Source organism: Neltuma alba, unplaced genomic scaffold (assembly GCF_004799145.2).
Source record: "Neltuma alba isolate B1F8T4 unplaced genomic scaffold, ASM479914v2 tig00013260_pilon, whole genome shotgun sequence".
Taxonomy (NCBI): Eukaryota; Viridiplantae; Streptophyta; class Magnoliopsida; order Fabales; family Fabaceae; genus Neltuma; species Neltuma alba.
This window is the reverse complement of record NW_021637553.1, coordinates 1-23,260: the sequence shown is the minus strand read 5'-3', so window position 1 is coordinate 23,260 and position 23,260 is coordinate 1. Positions and strand designations below refer to the sequence as shown.

Below are 23,260 nucleotides of genomic sequence, written 5' to 3'. Positions count from 1 at the left end.
GATACGTTCTAGTTTCCTCAAAGCGCAAATGTTGATGCAATGAAGACCATCATAGAATGATTCAGAACGGATTGTTCATATCAAAAAATGAAGGCCAAGACCTAATTTCGTATAAAGCACAAGCCTCTACTACTTAATGGCCCACACGGTAGTTGTAACGTTCCACGTTGAATTATTTAATTTGTAGTCTAGTATCTGTTTAATGGTCTTAGTTCCACTAAATCTGTGGTAGGCACAGCTACCCCTCCAGTTTGTCGTGCAGTTCACCTGCTGCTTGTTCTCTTTTTTCATTTGGTTACACCGGAAAAAAGGCTCATCATGTCGCTTCGTTGTTAGCCCCAAAGTTTCTACGAATTTGAAATGTCCTGTTTTGATAGCTATGCCGACATAACAAAATACAAACAGCAGCTCTCGCGGTATAAAGAAACTTTTTCGTGTTCGCTCAAGCTTTATGACCCGAAATAAAAGGATTATATGAGACTTCTGACCTGAAAACTATAGTGCACATGCAAAATATGTATATTACCCTCCCTTGCTGTTGCTGCACGTCATTTCATTCTTTGATCAAATGCATTTCAGACTTGCGAGGCACATCCTCAATTGAAGGTAACCTTATTCTGAATTAAGGCCAACTGCAGCAGCGGCAGCATGAAAAACTCCCTTCATAAATTGTCATCAAGTATAGAGCCCGGCTTTGACAAACTCGCATCTTCCTTCTTTCTCTGTATTGTTCTTGACAGAAAGGCTACAAAAATTAACATTTGACATACATGTATCCTCCCAACAAGGAATAGTGCACTGTTGTGGGAATTTTTTTTAAAAAAAAACCAGATATAAATAGTTGTAGGCAAATAATATCTTCTGGGTCTTCTGAACTTGGAAATAAATTATGGTGACATCACATGATTGGCACAAGTGAGAGCATATGAATTCCTAAAATACTAATATAGTACCTTCTATCCCTAATATAAGAGTTAGTTTGATTTTTAATTTGATCCTAAATATAAGACCTCAATGCACTTTATCTCTCACATTTATTCATTTTTTCTAAACTAGTCCTTATAGAAGTTACACATGTTAAAAGTTTTATCAAATAGTAGTTTTAATTAATACACATTATGAGCAAGATTAGCAAAGGTATTTTAAGAAAGACAACACCTATTTATTACAAATAACTAACTTAACTAATTTCTTTAATCTACTCAAATCAGTTAATTAGTTCTTGTATTAACGATCGAAGGTAGTATCTGATTTGAAGAAAGAAAATAACTCATCAAATAACCCGTTCAGTCCAGTAACTATTAAGAAAAGCTTTTGATGCTCTCCAGAACAAATTTTAGATCAGGCAGGCCCTTGCTTTGGATTAGTAGTAATTTAGACAACCGCACCTGTATAATCTTCTGTCTTTTGTTACAGATATTTATAGACTTTGGTGCAACCCCCCACCCGACATCATACTTGAGTATTTTATAATCAACATCTATCCTACTTTGATTTGAAAGTTATGCGGCGCATTGATGTCACGTCCTGAATTATAGATTTTCAGAGCACTGAATAAAATAGAGGAAGAACCACAACTTTCCAAATAACTAACAGCAGCATGACGGACTTGCTGCTCACCTCTTTAGAAGAAAAAACAGACGACTTAACCGCAAACAAAAAATTTCAATTATTAAGAAATCAATTACTTTCTCTGAGCTTTCTCCATGGATGCCAAAAGCACCGCAGATAAGGATACTACCAGTACCAGTCTTCGTCTACATTCTGTCACTGAATAGGCATACATGAATCTAACATTTAGACATCACTTCATGGAAAACCAAACATGTCAGGGCATCTGTGAGGAGATTATCTTTTGTACAGAGAACATCAGAAATGAGACGAGCAACTTGCTCCAAGCATCCTTTCATGATGAAAGTTTCAAGTAGCAATGCTCCCCAGCCCCCCTACCAATTCTCAGGTAGGTGTGTCAGTGTTTTTGTTTGGGGGGGGGGGGGGTGCAGAAGAAGCACGGCAAACCGGTAGAGAAGATAACTATTTTGGTAAATTTCAGAACCAGACGTTTAAGATTTTAAATCCACTCAAACCCTTACTTCAATTTGATGGGTAAGGGAGGCAGAGCAAATAAACCAAAACGGTAAGGGAAAATAATTTGGCCTCAGCGAATAGCAATCATACAGGATTACAAGGAGTCTCGATCTGCTTAAATCATATCATATCACATTCACATTCATGGTCCAACGTGATACTTTTTGAGAAGCTTGAATGCAAAATAAAGAGAAAAAAATAGAAAAGGCAGGGTGATTTGGATAGAGAGGCTAAACACCATGATACTGTTACATCGTATTAACTTTACTGCAGCATTTCCCCCTCTCGTTTTCACAAGTCTCAGAATTCAAAGAAAGCTAGATGCAGTATACTTTTAAGTATCAATGACATTGCAAAACCTAAACCACAAAGCGGAACTCTGAAGTGTTAACACAAAGTTCAAGGCACTGGGTTTAGTTTAAGGTAGTCTCAATTTTAATGCATACCTGATATAAAAGCTATGTTCTACAATTGTTATTTAAGATACCAGAATCCTAAAGACCCCCTTTCCGAGCATGGATCGACATTTCCCCCCCTTTTCAAGCACCATAAAGAACAGGCTAATTCTGACATGTGATATAACTATGATTAGTATTAGTATATGTGATAAATCTAAATATCAATGATATAGATTTTCAAGGCACTCCAACGTTCCGAAGTTCTCAAGGAACCGAGGAAACCAAATACAAAGCATGAAGGAAATGTCCTCCTTCAAACAGCAGGAAGATGCCTAAAACTCACAGTAATAACATATCAATGTTTCAAAAGGCCCAAATTATCCATAACATCAGATGGATACAATGGGATGTCACCATAAACAGAGATACTATTGCACAGTTTGAATTGAAAACTGCAGCAAGCATACCTGCTTGATACAATCGCATCCGAGCTTTCCTTGGCTGGCCTTGTCTCGATAATATCATATCATTTTTCCTCTAGAATCATTGAAACGCCTCAAATGAACTATGAGAACAAATAAAGCACAGAAAAAGCCTTCACGCACGGCATAGGGAAAACAAAAATTAAAGCTCTTCCAGACGAACAAGAGAGAAATTAAATTTAATAGAAAATTAAATAAACAGGCAAAACGGGGGCCAATTGAAGAGGTGACGACAGGGGAGAGTTGAACTGCATGAAACCTGATCGGGACAGAAGAGCAGCCCGATAGTACTTAGAGGCAGGCGACAGACGAGTGCTACAAGAGGAATCGGTGCCCATAGCTGCCATGAACGAAACTCGGAAACAGAAAGGGTCATTGGAGCGGGAGGACTTTTGGGGTTGATGAGGGCGTGAGCTCAGCTAGGAGAAAAATGAGGTGGCGCCCGCTGAGAGTTTCGTCAAGCCGCCAAGAGCCTACTTCTTCATCGCAGACCAACCGAGCTTTCGTAGCTCAGTTGGTTAGAGCACCCGTTTAGTAAGCGGGAGGTCTTGAGTTCGACTCTCAACGAAAGCACGGTCCAACCTTTTTTCCTTGGTACAAACTTTGGGCCTTCTTTTGTTGCAACAACAGCGCGGAAGAGGGACGCAAAGGACGACGCCCGAGGCCCATTGTTAGGACGCTAAAGATAAAGAACTGAGCTAAATGGCCCACGTGGTATTTTTGGGAATCGGGATATCTTTCCGTCGCCGCCAGCCCTAACCTCTCGCCCCTTCCGACGGCGATGGAATTCAAACTTGACCTATCTTCCATCTGCCGATGCGATGTCCCCTTCACATAGAATATCCCATGCTAACAATCAAGCGTTTAGGATGGGCCTGTGTCTAACTCCGTTGTGAATCATTTTCACCCCCGGGGGGGGGGACTCCGTTGTGAATCAATTCTTGCTTCTCAGTAAGCTAAACTTGATGACTTTTTTCTGCAAGCTTTGAGCTTCTAGCATCTTCCCCCCGCATTTGGAAAACGTCAGCTTTGGTGTTATCAGCTTTTGGAGAGCCATGAAGAGCGGGCATAACGGGTAATAACTACTCCTCCGGTCCTTAATATAAAACCTGTTTGACTTTTATTTTGGTCCTAAATATAAGACCCAAATCCATTTTATCTCTCATATTTACATATTTTTTTCCAAAGTAACACTTCTAACAATGATAGTTTTAGTCAATACACTTGATTAGCAAGAATATTTTAGGAAAGACAACACCTATTTAGGACAAATAACTAACTCAACTTACTTCCTTAATCTCCTCAAATTAGTCAATTGGGTCTTATAATTAGGACCGGAGATAGTATTAATTACCATGTTGATGACTCGGAGCTGCAGCAGAATCGAAACGCCCGCTTGAACTTCTTAGGTATTTGCTTCATTCAAACGTGTCCCCAGAAATTTATGGTCCGCCTATTCTCAGGTGCCTTTCTGGTTTTTGCTTCGCATTTATAGATTATCACCACACCATATTCCATTTTACGATCGGTAGTAATATGTAATTCTGATACGATGTCAACAATTAGCACTCTTCATTCGCTTCCTTACATTTCATTTTTGGGCACATGTGCTATCCTAGACCTCTTCAGGTTATGGCCTAAATTACGAGGAAATCAGAAGGGTAATATGAACCCGACACTTCCAATTCTGGCTTTATGCCCTCGGGACAAAGTAGAAAGGGCAGAGAAAAGGACTACATGATCGCCAGAATTTCATGAAATATTAATTCCTAACTGAAAATATCACCAAAAGCCGAAAAACCATAACTTTCCTATACTTGGACTCTGCTTCCGCCTATGCGACTTAAACCATTTTTACACCACATAATGAAAATGACTCGAGTCTAAGAAACCAAGATTAAAAGAGAAATATGTTAGCTATACGATGATCGGACTATGTTATGTTGCTACTCTAGTTGTCTTGTTGCCCCATTTTACGCGAAAACAAGCCCACAAGACAAGGCCATCAAGCAGAAGGCGGCTTGTTCCACCTCCTCTAACTCCCTCCTCCTCCTCCGCCACCTCTGCTTCTTTGCCGCCGAATGTGACCGTTGCAGCAAAACCTCCTCACCTAATGCCACCAAATTCATCTTCAAACACTCCTTCAAATCGTTTCCATCGTTACCAACAGCTCTCCCACCAACCGACGCTGCGTTTTCTCTCTCCTCTTCTCTTGTCCTTTGTTCAGTCTCAATCCCACCGTCGAAACCCTTTTCTTCCTGTATCTTATCCCGCAAGCGTTGCACAGAGTCTGCGTATTACAGGGAAAAAAATCCCGTTCATTGAGATGAAACAAAAGAAAAACAAGACAAAAGGACAAAGCAGAGAAGGGTGATTCGTGCAACTATGAAATTATATTTAAGAAATGAGGGGGGAAACGCAAAAATTAGAGATAGTATAAGCAAGACCTGCGAAAAAGCCATCACAACCAGTACGTCTATTAAGCCGACATTGTACAATAGTAACTGAAAATAGCGACCCTCAAAGAGGGCGCGTTGTAATGTAATCTGCTGGGTTTGTGATATTCGCGCGACAGAAGACCAACGCAAATCGAGAAAATTGCAAATAGCAAAGGGGCAGTAAGAAAATTGCCCCCGAATAGAGGGAAAAAGATTACACGTGACTGAGATGAAATATAGCAAAACGAAGTAAAAAGATCGGCAAAATAGTGAAAAAGCATCACAAAATCACCAAGGGGAAGAGAGAATTAAATGATAATGCAGTTAGTCGTAGAAGGCGGTGGGATCACCTTGGGCCCAGAAGGTCCCCCTCTCCAGAGTGGGGTCTTGGTAGTTTTGCAATCAGTGCAGCACTTCTTGTTATCAATCAATTCCTCATGAGACGTTTCCTGAAACAGAATCGAATTACAGAAACCTTTGATGATCGCGAAGAATCACTACAAATGAAACAGTAGAAGTTAATGGTTTGCTCAGAAGCCCACCTTTTGCTGGAGATCCATCATGATCATCAACCCACTCAATGAAGGACTCAAGAAACCAAACAAACCTGGGGAACAGCAACAGACCAATGGGTCATCTGTAAAATTTTCTCCAGAAGCAAGAAGATCAGAAAATAAGTCGAAAGGCGAAGCATAAGTATAACGACGCAACAAGGAGCTAAGAATGAAAGAGACTCACCGAATCACCGAGACGAGAACTTTCGTGTGCAGAGGTCGTGTACATAAGCACCCGAGCAAGCCTCGTACTCATGCTGCCGCAGAGTACAGAGCAAAGCAGGTGGATAATAGAGGCGAACCGGAGGTGGATAATAGAGGCGAACCGGCGAGACTAGGAAACCGACAATGTGAATGGACATAAAACCCTAGCGCAGTGGCATCCAAATGACGATAATGCCCTCGATCTTCCCCCAATATGCATAGCGGTCAATGGCAACCCGCCAAATTTCAGGAGTGGGAGCTCCCACGTGTCGTTCATTAAAGTTCTCTTTAATCTAATAACGATAATCTTAATCCCCATGTTAACCTATCAAATGAGCTTAACACACCTTAATGGATTAGATTTCGTTAAAAAGGGTAGCCACAGCCTTTTCTTAGGAGATAAGAGGGGCATTTGTATAAAAACCAAATCATAATTTTAAAAGTATTTTTATGATATACAAAATAAATATATGAATGAGTTTATCTTGTTTTGTTAAAAAATGCTTCTTCTTTTTTTATATTGCCAAACACTTCCAGAGTGGACGGGGGAAATACTAACAAAAAAAAATTATCAACTGCTTGGAAAGAAATAGTTATTGAAGGATTAGAAAATAAAATTAAACTAGGAAAAAAAAGACTAATATTAGATATTTAATATAAAAACTAATTTGAAAATTAGATTTAATTATAAATATAAAATTTTAATCTACTTTATTTTTTGTATTTATATTTTTAAAATTAATTTATCTAATTTATAAAATAATATATAATCTAATGTTATATAAAGAATATTTTAAAACGATTGTGTCACATAGACTAAAAGGGGTACTTGGTATCATAAAAAATGCTTTTTGAAAGTATTTTTTTATAAATCGAGATAAATTACTCCACATGTCTATGTCTATTTCGTATATCGTAAAGTACTTTTAAATTATGATTTTAATGCCATCTAAATACCCTTAAAAAGATTTCATATATTTATTGGATTCGCAGAACAAATGCGATATCTCGAATGTGTAATTGTATGAGGTGCAGTTTGGATATTCATTATCACAAAAACGCTCTCATTTTAGCCATCATATTTAGGGAGCTAATGTGACGAGAAAACACCCAGGAAAGCACTTTCGATTGCCCATTTGCCTCACAGGTCAACGCAAGTTAAAAAAAAAAAAAAGTTTTGGAACGAATACCAAATATGTAAGGTGTGTTTGGTGTCATTACCAAAAAGAGTTATAACTTACAGTGCTGCCAAAGGAAAGGCTGAAGTCATGGTCCATTGCTACTGGACGCGGAACGCAACCATCAAATTAAAAAGCGAAGCCATCTGTGAGTTAATAATGACATCCCAATCCATTCTAGAATAAAACAATCTCTGATGTTCTATAACGTATAATTAACAAAAATATGATTACAATTTAACAAAACACTACCTCGTATACCCAAGTAAATGGAATACAAACTAGATTTTATATTAAGAATTTGAGGTCAAATTTTTTTTGTCCGCATGCCTGGATAGAGAAATCAAGGACAATACCGGGGAGTAGATTTTATAGTTACGGGGGACAAGCTTTCCCTTTCTTTTGGCTCGACAAAAACGCAGCCAAGTCCAAGTGGCCTTGACAGCACTTCGAATCTGTCTCCAAATTGTTGTGCCACCGCCTCTGTTTGATATGTATATACCAGAATTGGGCCACGAAAACTGCTCGCCGCTATGTCCTTCATGAGCAGGAGGGGGGTTCAGTAGCTCGGTCACCCAGCTCTCAATGTCACCCCCTCCATGACTCACTTCGCCTTGTTGTCCAGCATGCACCGCTTCACCTGAATGCCACTGAGAGGTGGACGGCCAGCCTAAAACCGAAGACGAAGATAGGTTTTAATTTTAAGAGTCAAGACAAGGAATGAGAAACACAGAACAAAACCTCATTGCAATACCCTGGGGAGTAACAGGTAGTAGAAGTTCATGTTGTGGCTGGCCCTGCCCAGCTTGCTGCAACCGAAAACAGAGGAGTTGGTTACTACTGCTAAATTCTAATTCAGAGATATCATGAATACCATCATAGCATGTTCATGTTATTTATGGTAATTTGGAGAATTCGGGGATCAATCAAACAAAATAGACACATGCCTGTGGCTCCGAGTTAAGAGGAGCTGTGGGAAGATACGGTTGCCCGGCATCTTGTTTGGGACATGCTTCATTAGCATGGAGGATAAGCTTTCTCCATGCCTTCTCTCCAACTCTAATCTCCTGTTTCAGTTGATTTGGGTCGGTATTAAACTGATGCAAGAAAGCCTCGACAGTGTTTATTCCTTTGGATTGCAGCAATTTATGTCTTTTCCCATCTTTTCTTATGCCTTTTAAACGCCAAATCCCATCATTTAACGATGGAGTGTCAGGTTTCTGGTAGCCTGAAATCACCAAATCAAACGTCAGTCTACCGATTTCACCGCCACACTTCCTTCACTTAAATCAATCAGTATAGGCAATCAAGAGGAATACCCAGTCCACGACAATCCTTGACCCTAAAAGGTTTACTTATACCCTCCCTGATGCTCTCTGTTTCTGGAGTTGGTTCTGCGACTTTGGCGCCTAACCTGAAATGTTCAGTTCTAGCCCATGTGGATATATCATTGACACAAAGGTTCTCCACAGTGCAAACTCCATTTCTTAGTCTTAGGAACAGATTTCCAGAGAGCAATTTCCCTCCCTTCCTTGTTAGATGTACTATGTTGCGACGGAAATCCTCGGAGCTCCAATCCTCGCGACCATCGGAACCGAAGCTACCGTGTAAAAGGCACAACTCTATCCCTGTGGAGGATAGAGGACCTTCTGTGACTATGCGGTCCTCAACTCCAGCAGCATCACACTGATACAGAGCAACTTCAAGTGAAGCTGCTTTCTTGGCCTCAACCTTAACGCCTGTATAAGTATCGCTGGGCGATCCCTTCAAACGCAGTTGTAATGTTTTCTTTCTGTGTCCGCTACAGCATTTGAACCCATAAAATGTTAGATGGATACCCAGCAGGGAATTTATAACGATGTTGGAAGAGGATGAATAGGACCAAACCTTGGACTTGGCCCTCGGTGAAGGTGCCGTCGCAGTGCAGTTGCGAGTTCTTCTCCCACCTGATTGAGAAAACACACACACGAATAACAACAATAGGCACTCTAAAAGAGTTGAAAAGCGAGATGGAATACTGGTTATTTTGACCATTTCCCTGCTGCAAGTGGCAACCGGACAAAACATGTAAGTTTAAACATGTTTCTGCAAAATCTTAACTGGTTCATCGTTCTTTAGACACGCGATGCCCGGCCATCCGATTCTTGAACGTACTCGGACTGGTACCTACTATAATTACGCACTAACCAAACACCCATGACGCATATGGCTGAAAAGGGGATTCCTCTACAATTTCCTCAAATTGGGAACAAACAAACGACGGAAACAAAGCTTGTTTTTTTAGCACAAAACTCAAAGCAAGCACGTCTGACAATTAGAGAATCGCAACAATAAACAAAAACAATGCGCTATCAATTTCAAAACCATAGTAACGCTCCAAGACTAAGGAGATCAGAGTTTCCTTCTTACCACTCTGCGAATCATAGGCCCAAAAATCTTTTCCACCAACTTATCATCTTCTTTGAGTAAACCATTACCACGAGTAACGCTGCAAATTAAAGCACCAAACAACATTTTTAGTGCCAAACAACCGAGCAAGCACAAAGAAACAAAAGAAAAATGTCAAGCACCCAATCTGTGCCGGAGCGGCCACGGAGGCGCCTTGCCTCCTCTTAGACTTGTTACCGGGAGCTTCACCATCCCGGTCACGATCCACCAAGTGAGGTGGCCTTTTCCATGGTGCCATCGATACAGCGCACTTGAATATACGGCGACAAGGGCTCCTCAAGCTGAAAACAAGAAATTGACCATGAACATAAACTCAGAACTCGATTACTGTAACAGGCATCACTCAAGCTTAAAATAAGAACGCTTATATCTATAAAAAACAACCCAGATGAGAGATAACAAGGACCCCTGAAGCTAAAAAAACAATAGTGTTTATCTATAAACAGAGAGGTGATATGACACTATTTCTGCAACAGAGGTTCACTCCCTTCCGCTCACGATAAAGAGAAATGCCGGTATCTATGGTTATATAGAGAGAGAGGATCTGCAACTTGAAATATCAGGGAAAAGTTGTTCTCATTTCCGATCAACTGCAAGCAGGTCCCACAGGCCTAAAAGTCGAGTTCATGAAAATTTCTCAGATTAAGTTTCAGAGAGTATCCGGAATAGCCTTGAAAGCGAGTTTGTTGGGTCTGTATAATATAAAATTTTACATATACACTCAATTTTATGGCGGGCTTTGCCAAGTATTTTATCTGTAGCCATAAACTTGCAGTTCTGGCGGAAAAAAATGACTTACACGATATTATTTGAAATATGAAATTCGAGGTGGGTTATATTATAAGTTTGATATATATGTTTATAAATTATTATGTCAGCACGCCTCATATTTAACTAGTCTTAAAAAACAAAAAGCGCGTAAATAATTTGGAGTTGCTCAATCTTCCAAAGCTACGCGTTTTTAAGATGATCAAGAATTAAAAAATATGCAGGGAGAGTCACCACATGATGTGTTCAATATGAGAGTCATATTCTCATATACATTGAGGAGGGAGAAAGAAGCAAAATCGGATTTTTAGTCCTCACTCAAGTTATGCACCTGGCAAAAGGCAGAGGAAGTCAAGCAAACGAGTCTTCGTCTGGCTTGGTCTTCAGAAGCATTCCTTTTGCCCAGAATTTTCGTAGAAATTAAGACTCATGTTCCTGGTAATTAGAGAGAATCTTCATACTTGTGCCTACAGGCAAATTGCAACACGCCGATGCAACCACATGTGAGCTTAACTTCCCTCCCCCGTTCGAGCATTTTTGACATTGCTTGAAGTTGATACTAAAGCTAGAAATTATGACGTGTTCTTGCCGATTTTAATGAGCTCTCAATTATGAAGTGTCTAAATTCCATGTTTGATCCTACGTTAGTACTTTTTAAAGCATGTAGCAAAGTAATTGCGCAAGGTGTTGACATTCTAACAAGTACATAAGATATCTGTAACATTATTTTTGTTGAAAAAAAACAAGGCAAATATGGCATTGTATTCGTTTTTTCTCCTGGTCAGCTCGTCTTCCTCTCCCCACGCTCCAATTATTAGCAGGAATTAATATATGCAAGAAGATCATCTGGATTTGCTAGATGTCAAACTATCCTTAGCACGCGGCATGAAGAGTTTTTACTTTAATTTCTATATGAATGCACGAGCATTTTGCCGTTTGGTTTTCTTCATTCTGAAACACTGAATGAGGGGGCAGCCGGAGAGAGGAGGAGGAAGACGGGAACAATGGAATTATGATTTCTAGGGGCTTGGAGGAATTCAGCCAAAGTTTACGAGTGTGTTTGGAATCACATCTGGACCTTCAAACTGACTTCTCTACCGGTAAAATGAGCTTTTTTGATTTGGGATGTGTTTGGAATCACATTTTTGCAATCTGACTTCTGTCACTGAAACGGACTTATACAATAAGCTGAAAAAAGCTGCTTTTATCCAATCTGACTTCTGTAAAAGTCAGATTGAAAAAAAAGTTACTTCTCCACCGCTAATCCAAACACACCCGTACAGCAGATTTTTTTCCCCCAGCAAAAGCACGTTACAGAAACAGAACCGCAGTTATTTCAAATTGGAGCTGCAACTTGTACCCGACTAACAAAAAAGATCCAGGCTTGCGATGTGGTCGATGACACCAGCAGTATTTCTCTGTATCCGGAACCTCTGCGACACTTTTTGATGCTCCTCTTCCGAAAAACAAGAGCCCTTCATTTGGTTTTTATTTTTAGTATTTTCCAGGTTTTACTCAATATTTTTTATGAGTGCAGCACAGGCAAATCATCTAAATGGTAGTATTAACAATTTCTCCACCGCAAATTATAATAAATATAATGAACGGTAGTAACAGTAAAAAGGACAAGACTCTCTATGAGCAAAAAATTAAGAAAAATTAATAAATAATGACCTTTTTTTTCACATCGGTTTTTATACACTGAATGCTTTAAGAAGAAAAATAATCAGGTAGGACTCTAATCGACGACTTCAGCACTATTGAGTATGGACAGAACGTATTTTACAAGGGGTAAAAGAATAACAATTTTAAATAGATAGATAGATTGACACTACGCATACAAAGGACTCCATCCTCGTGTTTTTCTTCCTTGCAGTTGACAGTTTAAAAAATAATAACAAGAATAAAGGAATAGGAACATAATTAATTCCAACGCATCAATCTGCCTAGTAATTCTAACAATTATAGTAAATTAGCTTTGCCACCCTCTTGGCAGCTGCATCCCTTCTCACTGATATGACCCATTTGAGAGCGGTACGAATCTTATACCACACTGCTTTTGGTTTCTCAGTTGTGGCCATACCACCGTTAGAAAGGCTGCCAAATTCCACTCCGCCATATGAATTGAAATGTAAGCCATTTTCTTGGCCCCAGTTTGTGAATTGAATATGCCAGCTTTCGTTCTCTGTCCAAGGCGATCCAACATGGGGCCAATTATTCCCTTCAGTTTGCATTCCAGGGAACAATTCACCTACTGCTGAACTGTTCTGTAGCATTGATGCCAAGTCTGGAAACGGACTAGCGTATATTTGGTCATTTTGCATTCCTTCATCAGCATATGAAGTAGATGGTTGATCAGAACCTGCCCATGTTTCAATTTGACCTGCACGACGGATCATTAAGTTAGAATCACAGAGTGGTAGAGGGAGTTAAAGTAAAATGAAACAATCAAGACCAACATACACACACCTTGCTGTGCTATTGGGAAATTAAACTGTTGGAGACCTTGATCTGGACCACTAGCCTGCCCAGCTTGTGGATATGTCAGGTGCCTCTGAAAGTTAAAACACGTCTGATCACCAACTGATTTTAAATCATTCAAATTTTTGTAAGCATGCTGCTTCACCACTTCCACCAAATGCTGCCAATCAAATAAGAAGGCAAATGATATCAAAGTGTTGGAAGAATGAAATTATAGCCAAATTAAAATAGGATTTGAACACAAAAATACCTTATCAGCTGGGGCAAGAATATCTGGAGAACAGTAGTTTTGGCCATCAAACGTCACTCCTACAAGGATGTAAATAGAATTGAAGAGCAGGCCTACACGTTGTTCTGCTGATTGATACATGTAAAGGTTGTAATCATCTATAACACATTTCCCGGCATGTTCAGTTATTGCCGCCCATAACTTCCTGGGAATATTGCCAACTTTCTACAATTCCAGAGCCAAAACCCAGATGAAATATGAATACACGCATGAATATTCTTAAAGTACTACATAAAAGGGATAAACAATTATTGAAAGAGAGTGAGAAGAAATACAATCCCTCACCTCAAGCAATGAAGATTGGTCAATGTTGTAAGACCGCACAAGATCCCCAACCGTCCTTATTCCGTAGTCACAAAGTCGCTGGTAAATTTTACCATTTTTAGCTATCTTCTCCAAACGCCATAAATCATCATTCAAATATGGAGGGTGATGTTTCTTGTCCACTGAAACGACCAACAAGAACCAAAACTTCAGCATTAAAAACGCTAGAGTCTGGGTAACAGACAAAAAGGAGGTTATGATTATGATTTTAGACTTACGCTCTCCTCTTTTATCTTTTACCACGAGAGGTTTACTTACACCTTCCTTTATGCTTCCTGCACACGAAGTTCGTTGCAAAACTTTGGCTCCCAAGCCGAACTTTCTGCTTCTTATCCAGCGCGAGTTGTCAGTGAACTTAAGTTTAGTGATACAACCAACCCCATTTTTTAGAGTAATGATCCGATCTCCAATCAGCAATGACCCCTTGCCCTCCCTTGGGGATAAGATATTTGCATTGAATTCTTCTTCAGTGCAATCCTCACACCTTTTGGAACAGAAATCACCGTCGAGGGCGAAGATCTCTACCTTTGTAGAGGACAAAGGACCATTGCTCACCACAGATTGAGATCTCACATCAAAAAGAGCAATCTTAAGCGGTGTCTCCTCATCCTCAGCTATGACATTAGAGTATGCGAATGTTGTTTCGGGCGGTTCATTAATAAAACGCAGCTCTAAGGGTTTGGCGCCAGATGTGCCATCCTGACAAGGCGTTGCTGCTCTGTAACAAATTTCACCCAAAGCAGAATAGAAAAATAAATCAAATTATAGGCTACTTACATATAAAATATCTAAGATAGCAGGAAGTATCACAAGTTTACTTAATTTACGAACAGAGAATTTGGACATGAGAAACCAACCTTGGAAATAGGTATTCTTGTATTTTACGTTCCACCTCTTGTCGTACCTAGTTGAAGAAACACCGAGTCATCAAGCAGATAAAGATTTCAACAAGCACGTTCAAATATTTACTCTAGCGTCTTTATCAACAAGTTTCCCGGATGAGGAAAGGACGAGAAGCTAGAGACTAAGCAAGATTATGGAATTGACGAATTAAAAAGGAAAAGATAAACCGGCGAAAGCTCCAGTTAGAAAAATACTATCTCCTGTTCTTAATATAAAAGCTGTTGACTAATTTAAGTAAGTTAAAAAAACTAATTAAGTTATTTATTTATAATAAATAAGTGTTGTTTTTCTTAAAATATTTTTGCTAGTCAAGTACTACCTCCAGTCCTTAATATAAGAATTAGTTTGACTTTTAATTTAGTCATAAATACAAGACCTCAATCCATTTTATTTCTCCTATTTGTACCTTTTTTTTAAAGTAACCCTTTTAGTAGCTGCACATGTTAAATATTCAATCAAATGGTAGTTTTAGCTAATACTCTTCTAGTTCCATTTAGAGGGTAGAAAGAGAAGGTATTTTTTTGTTCTATTTATAGGGCATTGAGAGAAATTTTTTATATGGATGTACAATTTTACCCCTCATTTATTATTATCTTGATTTTGTTTATATGAGATATAATATATATTAAATAGGGATAAAGTTGAAAAGTCATTAAATTTTAAATGAGAGTTAATGAAGTTTAGGGTTTTTCTTCGTCTGTGTGAAACATGCTGGAAGTCTCTTATAAATAGGACAAGAGGAGTACATGATTAGCAAGGGTATTTTAGATAAGACAATACCTAATTATTACAAATAATTACCTCAACAAACTTTTTTAATCTACTCAAATTAGTCAACTAGCTCTTATATTAAGAACTGGAGGTAATATATTGGCTAAAACTATCATTATTATAAGAAATATTTGAAAAAATATATATAAATATAAAAGACAAGGTGGATTAGAATTTCATATTTAGAATCAAAATAAAAATCAAACGATTTCTTATATTAAATAACGAGATAGCGAAAGAGGTAGTAACAAGCACTGGGGGCAAATAGAGTGTGGGAATCAGAACAATGCATTAACGAACACTTAGCAACTGCAAAAACCTGGAGAAGATTGAGGAAGGCATTCAGGGTGGTTTTGCAGTTTGAAATGGAGCGTGGTTGTGAAAGAAGATGCTCAAAACTAGCTGAGATAAACGAAAGGAACAAAAACAAAAGAATATTCTTCAACCCCATATTCATTCTCAAATATAATAGAATTAAAAATATACAATACCACTCTTCGCAGGAAAGGTTCCAAGTAGGGATCCAGGTCCTTCTTCAAGAGTTCGTTTATAATGTTTTCAAGGCCACTGCACAGGAACCACAAAACCAAGCTTAGAGCAACAAACCAAGGCACATAAATTAATGGAAGGGAATGACAAATACCTGGTCGCAGGTCGTCTCGAATCGCCATGTCTTCCTCGTATGGATTCTCGAATTTGAACTGGATGATTCCTGCCATTACTCTCCAGCTGATGAGATTTCCTTTGAGATACCATCCAAATAATCAAGCAAATCAATGACGCTCAGTCGCAGCTGCTCAGTCCTCAGAACCCCCAATAATCTAATTCGACGTCTTGTAATAAAAAGAACCACTCAGCTCAAAAGGTTCTTTTATAGGCCAATAAACGGGGGGAATGCAAAAAAAACACGACATTGAATTGGCAATTACAAACGAAGTTGCGAGGAAGCATCGTGCAGCAGCGCTAAGAACACGCTAACACAAGTCAACGTCATTTTTCATAGAGGAAAAATAGAAGAGTAAAATGAAAAGACCTCAGAAAATGCTTCTCACCTACTGTTCCGTCCGGTTACTCTGTGCAGTCCTAAACTTCGGTTCATGCGCGTGGTTGTGGAAAAAACTGAAAAGGAGGGGCCCAACGAACCTGGTCGTTTCTTGCATTCGCAGAGTGAACAGTGGTAGTGAACGCAGAAAAGGAGGGCCGCGGCGGTAGCAGCGGCGATAACGACGACGAAGGTTATATTTGATTGCAGTTAGAAACGGTATGTGAAACTGAAGTTTGTAACTCAGTTAAGCACAAATGGTTGTTTGGCTGGAAGTAAAAACCCAATCAACTTCTGACATTCAATGAAAAATATGACTTTTTTATTTTACACTGTAGATTCACTTTTTTTCATAGATTTTTATAACTGAACTCACTTTTCTATTTAATCATCTAAATAACTTTTAATTTTTTTAACTGATTTTTATGAGCACCTATCCAAATATAAATCACATTACACTAACTAATTTTTATTCTAATTTTAGTTATAAAAATCAGTTGGACCAAAAGTCAGTTTTTTCCAACACTAATCCAAACACACCCGAAAATGACTGTGGACTTCATTTAGATTTGGAATCTACTACTACCTCCGATTCTTAATATAAAACCTTGTTTGATTTTTATTTTGGTTTTTAAATATAAGATCCCAATTCATTTTGTCTCTCATATTTATATATTTTTTCTTAAAGTAATCCTTCTAACAATAATAATTCTAACTAACTTTATTTTTTTTAATTTCTTTAAATTAGTTAATTATTTTTTATAATTAAGATCCGAAGAAGCACTGCATTATTGAGATGCGGACGCGTTTATGATCGTGTGAAAGAAAAGAATCCGGACCCTTTCGTACGGCTGAGATGGGATGTCTGAATCTGAATCCCTGATTGGGTGCGCCTTTCAAGTTCAACACAAAAAGGCCAAAGCCATCGACGGCCGCACCTCCAAAACACGTGATTGTTTTTGGCCACTAATCAATCCATCAATCGTGATCGTTATTTCGGATAAACTTCAAATTTCAACGAGTACTAACGAGTACATGTGCTTTCCAAATTAAAGTTATCATGTTTAACTATAGTATTTTCCACGAATATTCAAATAGTTTTTGTTTTTAATGATTTTGCTTCTTTCGTATACAATTCACTGGGGCACTGATTATCAGGGCCTGCTTTATATCAAGTTGTATAAAGTACATCAAACTTGGTGATTACTGTTGATCAGGCAATATGATGTGATTAAAACCAGATCTCCTCCCTTATATATATAAGACAGATTTTTTTTTTGGTTGAAATTAATTTTTTCCCACCGGCAGCTTCACTTACCTGCTTACGAATTTCAACATATGTATTTAAAAAAATCACATTGAATACATATTGTAATTATAAGCAGTAAGCTGTTAGCCCACAACTAATCCTAATGTTAAACACCATGAAGAGGAACACTTTTATCATCGTCATGAATACTATTACCGGCTCTATGAAAAACGGGAGGGCGATGGCTGAATCATTAAAGGTTATAGTTATTGTTTTTCCTTGCGGAACATAATTTCCAGGAAAAGGACATCGAAAGTTCAGGGAAATTTGCCACATCGAAGTTCAATTTCTAGACAGCCCCGTTTTGAAGTTCAATTGGAATATTCTGCGGGGAGTATTCGAATGGATCGTGTCGGTGAAAATTTCGATACCTATGCACCGCATTTAACTTTGAAAAATAAACACACACACACAAAATATAACTTTGATTAGCTTTTCGAAGGAGGAAAAAACAAAGAAAGAAAGAAAAGGTCTCAGTCCGATTCCTGCGTACCACTCATCCCAGAGGAGCTTTGTCTTAACCAGAACCAGTAGTTCTTCCAGCGCGTTTCCATTTGGTTATTTCACCGGTTTTGATTTTAATTTTAACTGAGAAAACATTGGGCCAGAGGCCCGATCTTTCTGTTATTCTGCCAAACAGCTCAATTGGGCCGGCATTGTCCCTCACATTCTTATTGCATTGACCTTGCTTAAATCCTGAAATCAACAGGCACTTGATTTAGATTTAGCAGAAGAAATTAATCTCTTACAATTTGATGAATGAAAGCTAGAATCCTCACTAGGAGAATGCCCATATTTAGTGCTGATAATATTTTGAGCAGAATTGCTTCTAATAATAAGATATCTATACCTAACAAAATTCTTAATATTATTATTTTATTTTATTTTTAGATAAAATAATAAATATTTTTTTGGGACCATTCAGTTATGTATTTTTTAAAAAAAATAATTTAAAATGCGTCATTTTTTCTCGAGACTATTGTATTGTATCTAAGTTAATGGTCAGTCACTCTGTCATGGCAGGGGATCCAATTCCCCGTTAAATTCATGACCGAACCGAAGGAAGTAGTACGGTGGCGTTGAGCCCATTGTTTCAGTGCCAAAGATGCGAATGTCTCCGTTTAGCTCTTTCTCTACTTCCTCCTTATTTATTGTTTTTATTATTAGATCAACACGCAATAATTAAAATTTAATACACTATAATACTCCCTCCGTTCCTTATTATAAGAGACATTTGATGCTTATGGCATGTTCCAATATATAAGAGACACTTAAAAGTTGTCTCTATTTTTTTGTATTGATTTCCTATTTCACCCCTATTTATTTTGTCTCCCACTCATACTCTCTCTCCCTCCCACTTCTCTTTCTTTTAATAATTTAATTATTCTCTCTCATACTCTCTCCCCTTATTAATGGGGGTATTGTTGGAAAAAATATTATACTTTTTACATATTAATTGTCCTCAACTAATTTTAACTGTTTTTTTGATCAATGTAATTTAGTTATTTGTCTCTTATAATAAGGAACGGAGGGAGTATTATTATAATATTAATTAAACCATATATATACTTAAGCAGTAAAAAATTAACATGCATATATGTATTTTTTATTATTTAGTATTATAATAATCCTATTACAGTGTATTCTTTTATTGGATCGTGTTAGTTTACTCCCTTTTAATTTCTGCCTTTTCTTTTAAAACAGAGAAAAAAATTATCTAGCATTATAATCTTATTTTTCAGATATATCCAGTACTATAATTTAATTCATAGTACATATAGCATCCTAATTCCAAGATATTAAAAAGGCTGGACCTAATAAAAAATAATATTAAGGTGTTAGATGTATTAGAAAAATAAAATAAGACCACTGAATAAATTTAAAAAAATAAGGTAACAGATTTACCATTACCCTTAAAAAAAACACCAGCATGATGGGAGCTTGCAATCCCCATCCTTCCACATCAATCAATTGAAAAAGAAAAAGCAAGACAAGAAGTCATGTGCGTTGCGAATGCCGAATGCTGATTTTGAACTGGACCCAAAAAATCCACCGCAGGTAGGGACCCACCAAATCACAGGTGTTGGGTTCTTCCGTGTCGGGCTTCGAACACGTGTCCGGTATAACCAACGCCACTCGTGTTGGCGCGGTAACATTAGACGCCGCCCGCCCTCTGTGTTATCACCAGAACGTCAACGTGCATTGCCGCGGGCGAGGGGAAGCAACCCCAAGTCCCAACGACTTTTGCCCTTTGCCATTTATGGATGATATCCGGTGGGCCTCCCACCGTCCACTTGTCTATTTATTTATTCCCATCACTTATTTATTTATTTTTTAATTTCAATTTATTTTATCCATATCCTCCGCTCTCCGCTCTCTGGCATATATGAACGAAGTCAAGGTGGGGAAAATATCATTTGATTTTTATCAGTTAAATTTTTTTCGCTACGACATCTGCTATAAAATTTAGTTTTGGCTTTTGAATTAGGATAAACTTTTAGATGAACAGAGGATCAAATCATTGAAATCATGTGCCGTCATCAATCGATACTAAACAATATTCGAAGGCAAACCGCCCGGCCAATGATACCCGTTTTACTATCAACCTCCCCGCCCTTTCGCCGCGTCTCTATTCTCTCTCTAATGGTCATTGCTTGAATCAGGAATATCACTTGCTCCTGCTAAAAAGCCGGGCTTATGACTTTTTTATTATTTTTTCTTCAATGATTTTCCTAGGCCTTTGTTTTCGTCTGTTTATATCTATAGCACGCACATTTATGTTTACTCATGAATGACAACAATGTGCGCTCTCGGAGCTAAGCGGGTTCCAACTGCGGTGCTCGGATAGAAAGAGTGGACGTGTGAGGTTGAAAACCTTGCAAAGCTTTCTGCCAAATCACTAAATTGGGTAAGTTTGCTCACCTATCTTCTCTGATTGTTTCCCCATTCCCTTTTATTTGAAGTGGCAACTGTGGCATGCTGCGTGTTTTGAAACGCAAGGGCTTTCCGATTGTTGAGATACGAAGAGAGGAAAAGAAATTGTATGATTCATGTGACCAAGTAGTAGTCTTATGTTTCTTTTTGGGATTTGTTTTGGAAGTTGAGAAAACTGGGGTATTTTTTCTGAACGAGTGAAAATCTCAGTTATTATGCCGCTTTGCTCAACTAGAATCAAACAGTGTAAGAGCCCTTTTTCGTTTGGGTAGGGAGTTAGATTAACGGGGTATTGGAAGTTTTGCTTGAGAAATATAAGAAAATATATCTGTGCCAATATGAATTTTGAAAAATGTATATGTATTCTCTTCATCAAGGTCTCCACTCTGAGGCTTGTAGATAGAAAAATTTACAGTGAAAGAGCTACTTGATTCAGGCTCAACTCAAATTTAGATTAGTTGGGAGTTTCGAACACTAGATAGTTTATTTCCGAAAATAAGAATGTACCTGCAGTCTAGTCTAAAGAATTTCAGGATGGTCCTTGTAACTGCTTGTCCTTGAGAATTTAGATTCTTGTCATCAACTGTCAGTGATTGTCTAATTACACTTTATTCAGCGTTTGTGCTACGAGTATCAGGGGCTCTTTTTCTTATGTTTATGTCAAACTATTCTGCCTTGTTTTTAGAAGGACCGATTTTTATACATCTTTCTTTCTTTTTTTAGATGGAATATAATAGTTGGCCAAAAAAAAAGATGGAATATAATAAAGGGTATAACTTATGATTTCCCCCCTGATTTATCTATTTTCCTTGGTATTATGTTTGGAAGACTTTCAGGCTTTATGTTTCAAGAGTGTTTTTGCGGCAAATTCACCTGTTTGAATCAATCCGATGCTAGCATGTAGCCACTGGCACAATCGGACAACAATGACTACAACATTACTTTTCATTATGAAAGCAAAACTACCAGTACCCAACTTTTTGTAACTTATCATATAAATGCTGCTTTTTGAGTTTTTGTATCATCTTAGGTATTAATTACTTCTTAGAGTAAAATTAATGTTATTTGCAGAGAGGTTATAAAAAAATGTTATTTGCAGACAAATGTTTATACTCAGTAAATTTTGAAGCTGAGTAAGTATGATGAATTTATGGCGTAAGAATCATGATGCGTGAGATACAGGACCACTACTTTCTGTCCCCAGATCAATTATCTAATATATAGCTGCTTTCATTACAGTTTCTACTTGGGATGGGTTTAGAGGAGACTGCGGCAGATATACTTGGCAAAAAGGACCATGCTTTCCTATCAAGCACCTTATGCATGCATGCTTTCTATGATTTAACCCATGTCTCGCCAGTGGTATTCTTGTTCCTTCTAAAAGAATGTTATTTTTATGGTATGATTTCTCCTCCTTGCACTACCACTAATTGCTGTTGGATTGTCTGCGAGCATGATTAAATGATAATTCTATGTCGTTGCTAAAATGGTTTGAATCAATTTCTTTAGACTGACAGACATCAATGATCATATTCAGATAGTTGGTAGTTCATTTCCCTCTATATTCTGATTCTTGACATGTGCCTTAAATGACCAAAGCTGCATTGATTGGTCCATTGCTCCAGAGATTTGATTGTCCTTCCACAATTCTACTTGTGTTTCTAGATTCGTATCAGATGAGAAGCTCTCTCCGGTCACCAATTTTAATTATGTCAATTAGGTGACCACAAACTAGATCCTTATGAACATTGCAGTGTTCAGACATTTGCTATCCTCTTTTATAAGCCATAGCTTTTTTTTTTTTTTAAAGGTGAACAAGTGATTTTGAGAGAATTCGTCACACCTGTGTTAAATGAACTTGCAGAAGGTGATATTACCTGCTTCCTATAGCAGAAAGGACATTTTTTCAAAGGCTTGTAGTTTACAGTTATTAAGAATTTGATTTTTTTTTGCATATCACAGTAAGAACTAAGAAGTCCTTGATAAAGATAGTCTAGTATCGTCTTCAAGTTTTAACTCTTTTGACCATCAGTGACACCATGCTCTATTCTAATTGTCCCCAGAAGTATTTGTTAAATAAAGGATCATATTTTTAGACTTGATGTGGCACTGTTTCATCAAGGTGTATAGCATTTCTTATTCTTTCAGTTTCCTCTTTCCAAATGACATTGGATAGGCACATGTAAAGCAACAGCCAAGTTTCGAGCCCTTCAACATCAGGTTTATCTGGTGCTACATAATGATCCTAAACCAGGACCAGCAACTTTTGTTGTTCAATGCCTGTACATATCGCCTTTATTTGAAGATCACAGTCGAGGCTTTAGTCACCTGGTTATATCTGCTTTTTGCCGCTTCCTAAAAGTAGCAAGAACCTTAGAGGACTCCTCGGAGATGAAAGACTTAGCAGCCAATCTATTCCTTAATATTGTTAGGGGGCAGGTTTATCATGACGAAAACATTATTGTGAAATACTGGAAGTTTTTGATGTTAAATTGACTGACATTCAGAAAGCCATGTGCCAACTGAAAGAAAAGAACGATTCAAGTTTTGGCAGAGCAGAGGAATTTATCAAGCAGTATATTTTTGGGTTGGTAGAGTCTCAAATGTACATCAAAGCTGTCACACTAATGGAGCACTTCTCCATCCGTC

At 38.0% G+C, this 23,260-nt stretch overlaps 3 protein-coding genes, 1 long non-coding RNA gene and 1 other non-coding gene across 6 annotated transcripts; 2 read left to right on the top strand and 3 right to left on the bottom strand.

Annotated features, from left to right (window-relative positions):
- Nucleotides 1-2,125: 2,125 nt before the first annotated feature.
- LOC114735921 (uncharacterized) lies at nt 2,126-3,231 on the bottom strand. The gene is made up of 2 exons (XR_003739306.1): nt 2,954-3,231; nt 2,126-2,654 (listed from the first exon to the last, which is right to left on the bottom strand). It is a non-coding gene; the product is annotated as an uncharacterized LOC114735921 (long non-coding RNA).
- Nucleotides 3,232-3,467: 236 nt separating this feature from the next.
- On the top strand, nt 3,468-3,541 carry TRNAT-AGU (transfer RNA threonine (anticodon AGU)). The gene has a single exon. It is a non-coding gene; the product is annotated as a tRNA-Thr (tRNA).
- Nucleotides 3,542-4,523: 982 nt separating this feature from the next.
- LOC114735919 (calmodulin-binding protein 60 D) lies at nt 4,524-10,305 on the bottom strand. The gene is made up of 11 exons (XM_028923707.1): nt 9,913-10,305; nt 9,752-9,830; nt 9,230-9,288; nt 8,662-9,143; nt 8,290-8,570; nt 8,097-8,151; nt 7,406-8,012; nt 6,145-6,501; nt 5,949-6,013; nt 5,757-5,855; nt 4,524-5,258 (listed from the first exon to the last, which is right to left on the bottom strand). The coding sequence occupies exons 1-7, from the start codon at nt 10,026-10,028 to the stop codon at nt 7,636-7,638; spliced, it is 1,449 nt and encodes a 482-aa protein (XP_028779540.1). The 5' UTR covers nt 10,029-10,305; the 3' UTR covers nt 4,524-5,258; nt 5,757-5,855; nt 5,949-6,013; nt 6,145-6,501; nt 7,406-7,635.
- A 1,891-nt stretch (nt 10,306-12,196) lies between these two features.
- LOC114735907 (calmodulin-binding protein 60 A) lies at nt 12,197-16,154 on the bottom strand. Of its 2 annotated transcripts, XM_028923686.1 has the most exons (8): nt 15,970-16,154; nt 15,818-15,893; nt 14,510-14,556; nt 13,871-14,370; nt 13,614-13,774; nt 13,290-13,493; nt 13,028-13,199; nt 12,197-12,941 (listed from the first exon to the last, which is right to left on the bottom strand). In XM_028923686.1, exons 1-8 carry the CDS (start codon nt 16,080-16,082, stop codon nt 12,514-12,516), a joined length of 1,701 nt encoding a protein of 566 aa, XP_028779519.1. In that variant the 5' UTR covers nt 16,083-16,154; the 3' UTR covers nt 12,197-12,513. The 2 variants fall into 2 exon arrangements, with proteins under 2 accessions (XP_028779519.1, XP_028779520.1); XM_028923687.1 differs by lacking the exons at nt 15,818-15,893; nt 15,970-16,154 and adding an exon at nt 15,646-15,800.
- A 5,701-nt stretch (nt 16,155-21,855) lies between these two features.
- Nucleotides 21,856-23,252, top strand: LOC114735925 (uncharacterized). The gene is made up of 2 exons (XM_028923712.1): nt 21,856-22,010; nt 22,788-23,252. The coding sequence occupies exons 1-2, from the start codon at nt 21,863-21,865 to the stop codon at nt 23,105-23,107; spliced, it is 468 nt and encodes a 155-aa protein (XP_028779545.1). The 5' UTR covers nt 21,856-21,862; the 3' UTR covers nt 23,108-23,252.
- Nucleotides 23,253-23,260: the final 8 nt, after the last annotated feature.